Below are 12,279 nucleotides of genomic sequence, written 5' to 3' on the forward strand. Positions count from 1 at the left end.
TGTAACTTAAAATATTCCCAGATTCCAGGAATTAGAACATGGACACCTTTGCAGGCAGTGGGGGGCAGTTATCCTGCCTATGCAGGATCTGTTAGTACTACTTTTGTATTACTGTAAAATATTACATGTGAGCAGGATGAGGAATAAAGGAACAAGCAGAGTTAAGAAGGGTCTGTGAACTGAGCTTGACGTTGGACATGGAGGAAATCACAGATGTTGGGGCAAATCACATCAGAGAAGGAATTTTAGGTCAGAGGCTTCTCACCAGCCAAGCAGGAAGAGGTGCATATCTGAATCCATCCTGGAATTTGAGCCTCAAAAATAAGGATCATGGGGGAAATTATAGTGGAAAGAATAAATAATTGCTTTATCAAAAAATATATATAATTTCAATCCATTTGATTATTTCAGTACTCAAGACTGTGTTTCACCAAACTGGTCTGATACCAGCCTCAGAACGTCCTGTGTGATTTGGGTTGGCTAGCAGGAAAAAGCAGAGACCTAAGCAGTCTCTGATCCCTTCATTCAAAACAGTTCTCTGAGGTTTCAGCAAGTCCAGGTTTATCACCTCATGGCTCTTCATTCCAGTTAAAGCAAGACACCCTTTCCTATGTCACTTGAGTGTTCAGATTTGCCTACAGTGCCAGTGTGACTGTTCATAATGCCAGGGACCGGGCCTTTTAATAGCACTACCTTGGGACTTCTAACAGATTGTAAATAACTTGCAGCCAGGACTGTGTCCGCCTTCATGTGCTCTCTCCTCCGCATCACCCGGGGTCTGCACAGAGCAGGTATTCACAGGTAGTGGGTGGGTTGAATGGAGAAAGCAGAAGCATCAGATGAAGGGCTGAGGGGTCAAAGCCCCAGAGGTGGGAGGGGACACCGAGCAGCTGGAGCACAGGCTGAAGGACCCGCCTACACAGGACGTGGAGGGGATCCTGGGCTCGCCAGGCACGGGGCAGTGCCTTTGCTGGGAGTTCCTGAAGCTGCCTGGACCCCCAGGACCCAGATGCTATAGCTCTGGGCCCGAGACTTCCTGCTGACAAAAGCTGAGCTTTCCAGAGCCCCTTTCCGGCCCCCTGCCCAGGCCCCCTCGCTACAGATTTGGTTACAGTCAGCTCTGGGAGATGTCCAGGTCAGAGGGAGAGTGGGGAAAACCCAGAAGTGGTCCAGGGCAGATGGGGGCCCCAGCACTGGGGCTGCCTGGCCCCCACTCCTGCCCACCTGCTTCCCCATGGGGCAGCCTTAAGCCCACCAGGCAGGCAGAGGCCCCTGTGCACAGGAGCCAGGCCATTTCAGTGCCTTGTTATGAGTGCTCGTGATGGGTGTGGCAGAACAAATGAATACCAGTGAGAAAGGCATCTGCTATGCCAGGGAAATCAGTTTTATTAGGAGGTTACAAGAGTAGGCTGCTGCTACTGGGAGGGTTCTCAGGGCGGGCAAAGAAGGAGCAGACCCCAGTAAAGGAAAGGGTGGCAGCGAAAGGTCTGGAGCAGGTTGGGTGAGTTTCTCTGCTGTTTGATTGGAGTGGCTCCAGGCATAAAAGGTGTGTGTTTTCCGGCCCTTTTTGTCAAAGGAACCAGTGCCGGCTCAAACTTCTGGAGCCTTGGGCCCAACTCCTTGCTCCTCTGGCAGCCCCCGGGTCTAGTTCAGGAAGGGACCACAGCGTGGGCGGGGGACACAGGGCGTGAGGGGGGCACAGGGCCCGGCGACTCCACACACGTTCGTTGTGGCGCAGGGGTTGCAGGGAAGCCTGGAGAAAAAGAACGCGTGGCAAGGTGAGCTGGGGAAGGCTTATCACAGGTACCAGAGAGTCCCCCAGCCTGGAATGCCTGTCAGGACTTGGCCGCACCTATAACAGGGAGGCCACAGGCTCTCTGCCGCAGTGCTCACTGTCAAATTGCTACTCAAGTCATGCTAGACAGAAACTAGAACTCTAGCTTTGACCCCCAACGCTGCCGATTCCCAGCTGGTGACCTGGGAAAAGTCACTTCAGACTTCTCCAAGCCCCCGCGTCTCTACAGATAGAGTGGGGAGAATCCTGACCCAGCCTGCCTGGTGGTAAGTGTAAGGTCAGATGCGAAAGCACATGGCAACGCACGCTATACACATGCAGTCCTGTAACTGTAAGGCATGCCCTTGGTCTCACAGCAATGCTATCACAGCAGAATGCAAAGAATTGGCTGTACAATTCCACTTTGTACATCAAACAATTCTTGCTCTTTTATATTTTAATGATGGCCGTATTGTGTTTTCTGGGTTCTGCTTGACCATGTCTGGAGTGAAGGCATAAGTTCCCTTCCCAGATGTGCAGTCTTTGCCTGGTGTCCAGCTGAGAAGTACACTTGTGGTCACGACTGCACTGGACACCTGCAGCCGGGTACTCACTTGCAGTCCTCGCTCTCCAGCAGCCCCCGGTACGTGTTGATCTCGCCCTCCAGCCGGGCCCGCACATCCAGCAGCACCTGGTACTCCTGGTTCTGCCGCTCCAGGTCACCCCTGATCTCGGCCAGCTGGGACTCCACGCTGGTGATCATGCACTGCAGCTGGGACAGCTGGGAGCTGTAGCGGGCCTCGGTCTCCGTCAGCGTGTTCTCCAGGGAGTTCCTCTGTGGGGGAAGACAACGAATGTCACGGAGCTGCTCCTTAGTGGCCTTCTCCAAAGGAGTCACAAGCTTCAAGAGTTCAGGGGAGTGTGGCCAACGGCATCCCAGTGACTCTGACCCCCGGCCTCCCCCTTCTCACCAGGAGGCCTGAACAATACCCACCAGGTTGTGCTGGGCCTGCAGCTCGATCTCCAGGGCGTTGACCGTGCGTCTCAGCTCGATGATCTCTGCCTGGGAGGTCTGCAGCTGCTCCGAGCTGGACACCACCTGCTTGTTGAGCTCCTCGGTCTGAAACACAACAGAAGAGAAGACAGGCTCAGCCCCGGCCTGAAGAGCCCAAGGGGCCAAGAGCCCTGGGTGGCCCTGTGCGGAGATGCCCACCTGGGTGGTGAACCACTCCTCCACGTCCCTGCGGTTGGTCTCCAGCAGGGCCTCGTACTGACACCTGGTCTCGTTGAGCACGCGGTTGAGGTCCACGGTGGGGGCCGCATCCACCTCCACATTGAGGCGGTCTCCCAGCTGGCTGCGCAGGGTGTTGACCTCCTATAGATACAGAAAACACAGAAGTGACCATCCTCAAAGAACAAACTCAAAAAATGGCATTGCTTGTTGAAGCCCTGTGAGGCTATTTCCTCAGAAAAGAGACTCTCAGTGGAGAAGGCTGTGACAGCACGTGGCAAGGTGGGCTGTGCTCTATGTGGCACAGCTCCCCTCAGGACTGTACCATCACACTGGAGTCAAAAAGAATTCCCAAGGGTATGGCTGGATACCACCAAAGGACAGACTGACACCCAACTTCCCTACTTTGCAGATTGACTGCAGATGCACTCATAAAACAAAGAATTGTCTGTATAATTCAGACTGTATACCAAACAATTTTTGCCATCAAGTCAGACCATGTCATGGCCTCTCCAGAAGGGAGATAAAGGAGCCCTAGATCAGCCTTCACCAAGACTGAAAAAGTAGAGACAGATTCACGGTGCTTGACTTTGTGGTCTTTGGGAGAGATAACTTGGCACAGCAAGCATACAGCAATTCTGGGACTAACTCTTGCAACTCCAAAACCAATCTCAAGCTGATGGAGGTGCTCTGGGAAACTCAAATGCAGCAGTTTTGAGGGAAAGATACATCTTATCTGGGCATATGGATAGGTTTTATCTGTCAGTACGGTCTTTCATCATGAAGTTGTGGAGTTTTTAAAGGAAATGTATAAAGTCACCAGCCTTATACTCCTGATTCTGCCATTGCAAAGCACTAAAACCACCCTCAGCCAGAGTGAGCCAGGTTTCTTCATTTCTCATTTCTGGTCTCACCTCCTCATGGTTCCTCTTCAGGCACAGCAGCTCCTCCTTCAGGGACTCCACCTGGGCCTCCAGGTCAGACTTGCACAGGGTCAGCTCGTCCAGGATTCTGCGCAGGCCATTGATGTCGGACTCCACCAGCTGCCGCAAGCCCAGCTCCGTCTCGTACCTGTACAAGGACAGGGTCAGAGAAGTAACTGGCAGACCTTTGAGACTCGCAGGAATGGTCTTTGATAACCCCATTCACCTAGTCATCCCACTTTCTGCAATGAGTAGACCCATAAGACAGAGAGTTCTGGAGGCTCAGTCAAGACCAAATATTGATCCAACAATAAACAGATTGATTTGAGTCCTCATCTATTTTTATGATTCCTTTGCTTGGCTCCCCTGGATCTCTGCAGAGTGAAAATCCCTTCCCTTTAACTATAGATGAAACAAAAGGAGTGGACACCAGTGTGAATTCTGAACACTCACTTGGTCCTGAAGTCGTCTGCAGCCAGCTTGGCATTGTCGATCTGCACCACCAGTCTTGCATTCTCAGACTTGGTGCACAGGATCTGGAGAATGAGACGTTGCTTAGTGAGGATTGAGGATAAGTATGAAACCATCAACTTCTCTAGAAAGGCTTTAAAAAACATTTTGAAGATAAAAAGGGAAGGCAAGAATTGGGATGGCATGGAAGCAAGAAACACATTTCTTGATTAAGAAGAGAATCATAGCAAACTCCCCTTGCTTAAAGATGGCAGCAACAAGGCCCCTCACCTTCTGCTGGAGCTCCTCGATGGTCCGGAAGTAGGACTGGTAGTTGGGGCACACGAAGGGCTCCTGCTGCTGGCACCACTCCCGGATGCGGTTCTCCAGCTCCGCGTTCTCACGCTCCAGTTGGCGCACCTTCTCCAGGTAGCTGGCCAGGCGGTCGTTCAGGAACTGCATGGTCTCCTTCTCGCTGCCATTGAAGGCGCCCTCGCAGAACCAGCCGCAGCTGCCCACGTTGGCGGGGATGTTGCAGGCCCCGGGCAGGATGCTGCTGTGGCAGCTGGGGGCCACGCAGGGCCGGGAAGAGCAGGTGGAGCGGCAGCTCAGGTTGGGCAGGCAGTAGGAGAAAGGCATGGTGCTGGAGGGAGCGAGGCGCCCGGTGCAAGACAGAGTTCAAGTTCTGCAAGCCACAGAGCTGTGGGTCTCCTTCGTCTGGGGACCATTTATACCTCCTCCCCAGAGGGTGTGGACAGAGTCTGTAATGTCTTTTTTCTTTTTACACCTTCACTGATTTTCAAAAGCCCTTCCCTCGGTCTGTTATTTGCCTTCCTCAGAGGAGTCCCTTGTCCCATAAAATTATTTACTTGGGCTTCTTGCTAAGTCAGGACTCTTCTTCAGGCAGTATACCCATGAAATCAAGGTTGTGGCAGACCTTTAAAGAGGCCACACAGTCTAGCCCAAGAATCTGTCGTTGTGAATTGGGAGTTGGTCCACCCAGTGACATGTTTTGTGGTACATGATCCTGTAAACCCATAATCAGACTCATCTCCTGGCCCATCTGGCATTTCTAGGGAGGCAGGGACTGGGATTAGGAAAAGTTGCATTAAGTGGTAGCAGTGGACTCCCTTTCCATATGCTTTAAGAGAAGAATCCTTCAGTGATGTAGGATCTCCAGACTTGGAAACCTTGAGATTTATTTTTTGATTGATTTGGGCCAAGGCTGAGAAGGATGGGCAGCTGTTAGTGGAATGCCTCCTGTACATCCTCAGAGGGATTGTAGAGGAACCTTAAAGGTAGAGGCTCTGATAATTAGTTTAAGAACAGGGAAGGTTCTGGAGGAAGAGGTCATTTTGAAAGAGAGCTGAACACTGTATAAATACATTTTTAATTATCTAGGGCAGGTATCCAGAGGCAGGCATGAGAAAAGATTGAGGCAGCACTTGTCAAACTTGTCCACTGAGGTGTCCACAGCATTCGAACAGAGGGGGTGGGTAATCGGGAAAGTCAGGAAATAGCCCAAAGGAGCCTGCTCAAGCATGAAGACTTTGAAGGCGATCTTGAGACTGAATGTGCATTGGCTTTATATTCCATATCATACCCAGGTTGACTTTAACATTAAAAATCATTTTAAGATTTCTAGTTAAACTTTCTAACTTTTTGCCCAATACTCTCATTGAAACTGCCACACCAGGAAGCTGCTCCATATCCTGTCCTGGGCTTCCCATCCCCAGCCTTATGGGGTCACATGCAATCTGGACTAAGAACCAAAGATGAAAAGGTATCACGAAGGGCTCTGTGGTCATATAAGGGAATCCAAGCACCTGGCACCCAGGAGGATAAATGCTGAGACACAGCATAAGCAGGGGATTTTGCAAGGCAAGCTTGGAGTCATTTGTGGTTGATTTGGGAAGGCACCAAAAGATCTGAGAAGGGGTGGCCACAGTTCCAAATATATAAAAGTTGCATAATTATAGGCACCACTGGGTGTCACCTTCCTCATGGGCAGCAGCCCTGGACCTGCGCTGTGGCTTTGGCTACCACTCAAAGCATCGTTTTATTGACAACTTATTGAGTCCTTCTCCCCAGCAAGCTCCGATGGTCATATTTACGCAGCACTCTGCTTGAGTCTCAGATAAGTGGTCCTTCAGCTGCCCTCTCCAAGGCCATCATCAACACTGACTATAATGTCATTCAGACGAAAAGCCCCACCACACTACAGACAAGCCCCAAGCTCGTAATAAAGTCAAAATTTCTTTGATTCCCTCCAAGGCAATTAAAGAGGGAGAAAAAGGTGGGTCCTGAGGCAGGCATCACTGAGACTTCCCAGAGGAAGGACACGCAGCCAGGAGGCAGTCAGCAGACAGCTTCTTGCTCACTTCAGCCAGGCTTGGACATTTGCTCGTGAGGAACAACGCAGGCCTTTGGCTTCCAAACTCTACTCAGTCAACTGTACAGCACAGCACTGGCTTTCCAGCAAGGAGCGGTTTTCTCAATCCTGCCTTCATCCCCACCAGGAAGGTGCACTTGAGCACAGACTAAATGCAGCGGTATTCTCCAAGCTCTTCAGTCTTCTCCATGATTGGCCAGTGGAGCCTCATGGAGGCTTTTGTCAAAGGAGAATTTTAGGTTCTAAGTAGGAGAAGATTTAAGGACTGGGTGGACAAAAAGCACAAATAGAATTTGCAGACCACGTGGAGAGATCAGAAAATGCAGGTGGAAACAGGGAGTGGTGTGTTTAATTAAGGAGATAAGAAAAAAAAGAAGAGGCAAGGAGGAAACTTAGAAGAATCCTCAGAACCACGCCAGTCACACTGATCAAAGCTGGCCCATCTCCAGATGGATGAACCTGGGGTATCGAACCTGCGAAGTAGCCAAGGTGACCTAAGTCAGTGGACAGAAGACCTGCCCACTCTGCCCAGTGTCCTGCGAGATGTAAATGCAAATGACTCGGGGAAGATCTACAGACATGGGGCCACAGCTTCTGAGGCCTCTGCATGAAATGACATTGTTCCCATGTGTCCAGATCAGAGGATCACCTCCATGACCCAGTCTGAGGTTCGTTTGTGGCTGAGAAATAGTTTTGTCTACATCCAGGCAGCCTAAGACCAAAAGGGGGTGGGTAATCCTACCTGTTCCTGAACAAGTAAGGAGTATGGAGAGGAGAAAGGAGGAAAGGAGGGAATCAGACCTGCACTGGCTTCAGGTCACAGCCAACCGGAAGCAACAGCAAAAGTGCAGGAAAGAACAGGTTATCCCTGTTACCTGGCTTATATTCATGGAGATTCCTTTTCCCTGCTGACTGCCCTGCAGATGAAATGGCACAAGAATTCGGGAGGGAGACAGCAGACAGACCAGCTGGTGAGTAAACATTATGCTGTGGTCCCTTGTGAATCTAACCTCTTTCTTGCCATGTTTTCCAAATATCAATAGGCTTGAATGAATTTGCTTCTTGAATTAGCAGGGAAAATAGGACTCTGTGTTGTAAGGGCTCCCCACACACACACAGGCTAGGAATCGACTTCATGTACTCTCTTGATTCCCTAATTTAAATATCTGGGAATTGAATTCATTCAGAGAGAAAATTGAGCAGTCAAGGAACTGTCAAACCCACATTTTACATCTTCACTGGCTTTCAAGAGTCCTTCCCTCCAGTCTCTCATTTGCCCTCCTCAGAGGAGTCTCTTGTCCCACCAGATTATTTACTTGGGCCTCTTGCTAGGCAGGACTCCTCTTCAGGCGATATACCCGGGAAGTTCAGTTTTAGTTCAATTTTTAGTTCAATTTTACTCAAGACACATTATTTATTTCAGAAATGAGTATTTTTCATGAGATAAAAATAGAGAATGATCAAATAAGTTATGGGTCACTCATATAGAATCATTATCCACCATATTTTAATGCAGCCATTATTTTTAATTTAAAATTTTTTGAGGTTCTTACTCAAATGCACAAATCTTCCTGTACAGCTCGATGCACTTTGACATGTGTATACACTCAGGTAACCGTCCCCTGGATCAAGATACCAAACATTCTCACCAATAGTGTTTCCCCTTCACCTATTTCACCCATTCTCCCACCCCCAACCCCTATGGCAACCACCAGTCTGTTCTCTGTATCAAGATGCATTTATTGAGCAGTTTCTGCATGTTGGTGTTAGACTAAATTGACCCAGAAGAATCATAGTTCTGGTAGAGGATTATAGTTAATGAGCAACTCAAAATACATGAACGGTAATAACGGGGAGGTAAGGAAGTAAGATATTTAAAAAGTGTGACATGGAGATTTAGAAATGTCTGCATTTAATGTAACTGGAAAACCACATATATGACATCAAAGGCAGCAGTCAGCTATTGAATGTCTACCAAATGCCTGGCTGGGGATGGGGCGTCTGGGGGACAGTGGGGGACGGCATGCCCCTGCCTTCTGCAAGCTCTCAGTCCTGCTGAGCAGAAAGACAGGTCCACAGCCAACTCTAACATGAGGTAATATAATTGGGCCCTTCTCCCCAAAAGTTTCTTCCTTTCCCTCCACACTTCTTCCCATACCTACTCCTGCCCCAAACTCCAGTCAGGCTATTTCAACCCAGTTCATGATTCTCAGCCAGGAGATGAGGGAAGAGATCATTTCAGATGATTTACTTGTATCCTGAGGGAGATTTATTGGTGACTCCACCCTCTCGGTGACTCAGAGGTAGAATTCAAACTGACCTCATTAGAATCCAAATCCCTTTACAAGTTTTTCTTCAGCCCGGCCTGGCAATGAGTTTGGGGTCCTCAGAGACCAAGGGTGAACGGTGGCGACTGCCTGACGCTTCAGCCCTGCCGCATCCCCAGAGCACCCACAGCCTCCAGATGAGTTTCAGAGCAGGTGAAAGAGGCTTCCGGGGATGTGGTTCGGAGCAGAAGAAAGGGAAGAGGCAATGCCAGATGAAGCACATGAAAGAGGAAGAATGAGAGGGAATGAGGTCAGTGGAGAGAAATGGAGGTGACAAGTGCGTCTGCTGGCGAGCAAACGCAAACCTCCTGCCGCTGGGCTCTGAGAGAACTCCCGCAGGGCAAGGGCCCCTTGGTGGAGGGCCTTGGAGACCAGTGCGAGTGATGCCGCACGTGTTCAGGGTGTCTGACAGCCAGGGAGGAAGAGTGGGAAGGGAGGCAAGGGAGATTTGGGTACAAGAAGCAGCCCAAGCGGGGAGTCTCAGCTGAGGGAGAGCAGGAGACACCAGGAGCTCAGTCTGAAATGTGGCTGGGGTGGGGAGGGCACGGCAGGATGGGAGAAAGCAGGAGGATTATCCTTGGGGAGAGTCCCAGGCCCTCCAGCACCTCTGCCCTGGAAAATTTGTCTCAGCCGCCTCACCCCAGCATTTCAGAGTGGGTCTAAATGTGAAGTTTGATCCAGATATACCTCCAGCAAAGCCCTTAGCATTTTGGTGTAGGGAACAGGCAATGGCCTGGAAATGGGGAGACGGGCTTGAGGGAGACCAGCTGTGAGACCCTGGGGAGGTCATTGTACCTCCTCACCCTGAACTCTCCTCTGTGAAGCCTGATCTGCCTCCCTGCGGATTTGGGGGGGCATGGCTCACATTGGGTGCCACACATGAAAGTGCTTTGTAAATGGAGAAATGAAAACATATGTAAGGGGTTCTGCCTGTTGCTCTCCTCTTCTTCCTCAGTAGACAAAGTGGTTTTAGTGGTGGCAGCGGGTGGGCTGACCTTTGGTGGTTCACAGTCATTAAAACTGCCAGGATCTTCAAGCTGTTCTGAGATGCTCTAGAACTTTCCTTCCTTACAGCAGCCTTTGTGACATAAATCCCCAGAAATGGGTCCTCTAGCATAAGCACCCCCATGTCCTGCAGTGGAAAGGAATCAAAACAATGGGGCCATTATGGTTCTGTCATTCAGCTGACACAGCTGGAGACTGGCCCCTGTAAAGCACAGTGGTTAGGGGCACAGGTGCTGGAGGACTGCCTGGATCTGAATCCTGGCTTCGCCACCTGGCAGCTGTGTGATCTTGGGTGTGTAACTTAACTTCTCTGAGCCTCAGTTTCTCATCTTCAAAACAGGGATAACAGTAGCACTGGCTTCATAAGGTTGTTGTAAGGACTAAATGAGTTTGTGTCTATGAACTAACCTGTAACTTGGATCAGTGCCTGGCTCACAGTTAGAGCTTGATGAACGTGAGTTTTGGGGACAATGATGTTGAAGATATGTGATGGTGATAATGGTGATGAAAAGCCTGATTTGGTGGTGGTGAGAGTAGCGATATTGGTAATGATAGGCTGTCAGGCTTCCAAGGAAGCTCTCTGCCCCTTCCCAAGCATAATGATTCCTTCCACCCAGCATTTCTTCCCAGGAACCCAAGCCACTTGACACACACACACACATACACGCAATGTCTCATCAAAGCCAATCTTGTCATTACAAATTACAAGACAGTCAGAGCATTGGATGTGAATTTAAGAAACATAGGTCAGTCACCCTGGGGCCCCCTGACTCATTTCATGTCACCAGAAGAATCCCTCATCCCTGAATGACTCGCCTTCTTTCCCTCTCCTTAAATGGGAAGAACAATGCTTGCCTACTCTGTCATGGTGCAAGAATAAGTGGGTTTATTTTGTTGGACAGCTTTGAACTTGGATGAAAGGAGCTACTTAAGTACAAAGGAAGAGGATAAGGTATTTGGGCAAGGTGCTAAATTAAGGCTAATCAAGATTACTTTTTTATTATGTTTTTATGGGCCTAGCTTGGGTAGGTGCCTCAGGGGTGTGTCACCTGTGCCCAGATACCTTTACCACTTGGGAGAAAGGGCGGAGGGGCTGTGGGCAGGAAGGGAGGGAAGAGTGTCCCAGTCTCTGATCCTTGGAGAGCCTCCTCTGTGAGGTCTTGATGCCTCCCAGGCAGGTCAGTCCTGTCTACACAGACACTGGCCGGCAGGTAATATCTGGGCTTGAGAGCCGTTGAGGCACAGTAACCAGGAGCTGGTGCAAGCCTTCTCCCAAGCTTGGGGCTTAGGACTGTGGTCCCCCCATACCAGGTTGGACTGGACTTAATAACCGTCAGTTGGACTTTGCGAATATCTTAGCAAGTTCCTCTGATTCAGAGAATTCATGGAGCAGAAAGGTAAGGCAAGAACCAGTTCCTAGACTGGGGCTTGTTGGCTTCACTTTAACACGTATAGTGTCACTGATGAATAAGACCTAAAAAGCAGAGAGTTGTAGAATTTGGGGGCTAGAAGACCCTCCACAGCCCTCTCATCCAGCCCTGTGAGACGCCCGAGTAACCTCCTCACATCCCCACCAGGTGGTTTAAAGGCCCTGCAGAATGCCTCCAGGGATGGGGAACTCACTGTTTCCCATCTCTGGCCAACTCCAGTGCTGCTTTCTGGACAAACGTGCTGTTCTTAGGCAGCTACCTAAATATGGAGCTTCTGGCTCATGTATTCACTGTCTGCAAGTTCCAAGTGGGCAGCGTCCAGAAGGACTTGCCGGTGGAGCCTGTGGGGGAGCTTCGATGGCTCAGTCTGGCCATTCCTAGATGGACAGTCTGACAGGCTCGGCAATAACCATTATTTCATGTGTTCAGAGTTTTGCAGTGTAAAGCGGAAAGGTGCTGTCTTGATGGGAGGAGGGATTCCTCACCCACAGGATCTATCAGAAGAGTGAGGCCAACCCTTTCTGCAGTGTCCAGCCAATCAAGGGCTCCCTCCCCAAAGAAACTCCCTAACCTGTGGTTCTCTGCCTTGACTGTGCTTAGAATCACCCGGAAGTCTGAATAAACCAGACTGCTTTTTCAGAAAGTATGGGGTGGGGCCCCAAAATTTCCATTTCCAAAAAGTTCCCAGTTAATGCTGGTACTACTGGGTGGAGGACCACACTTTTAGAAGCACTGCCCTAAACCTTC

General features: G+C 50.0%; 1 protein-coding gene across 1 annotated transcript; it reads right to left on the reverse strand.

Annotated features, from left to right (window-relative positions):
* Positions 1-1,363: 1,363 nt before the first annotated feature.
* LOC118911131 (keratin, type I cuticular Ha1-like) lies at positions 1,364-5,085 on the reverse strand. Its single transcript, XM_036882831.2, has 7 exons — positions 4,670-5,085; positions 4,382-4,464; positions 3,920-4,076; positions 2,988-3,149; positions 2,769-2,894; positions 2,389-2,609; positions 1,364-1,753 (listed from the first exon to the last, which is right to left on the reverse strand). Exons 1-7 carry the CDS (start codon positions 5,015-5,017, stop codon positions 1,645-1,647), a joined length of 1,206 nt encoding a protein of 401 aa, XP_036738726.1. The 5' UTR covers positions 5,018-5,085; the 3' UTR covers positions 1,364-1,644.
* Positions 5,086-12,279: the final 7,194 nt, after the last annotated feature.

This window comes from Manis pentadactyla, chromosome 4 (assembly GCF_030020395.1).
Source record: "Manis pentadactyla isolate mManPen7 chromosome 4, mManPen7.hap1, whole genome shotgun sequence".
NCBI lineage: Eukaryota > Metazoa > Chordata > Mammalia > Pholidota > Manidae > Manis > Manis pentadactyla.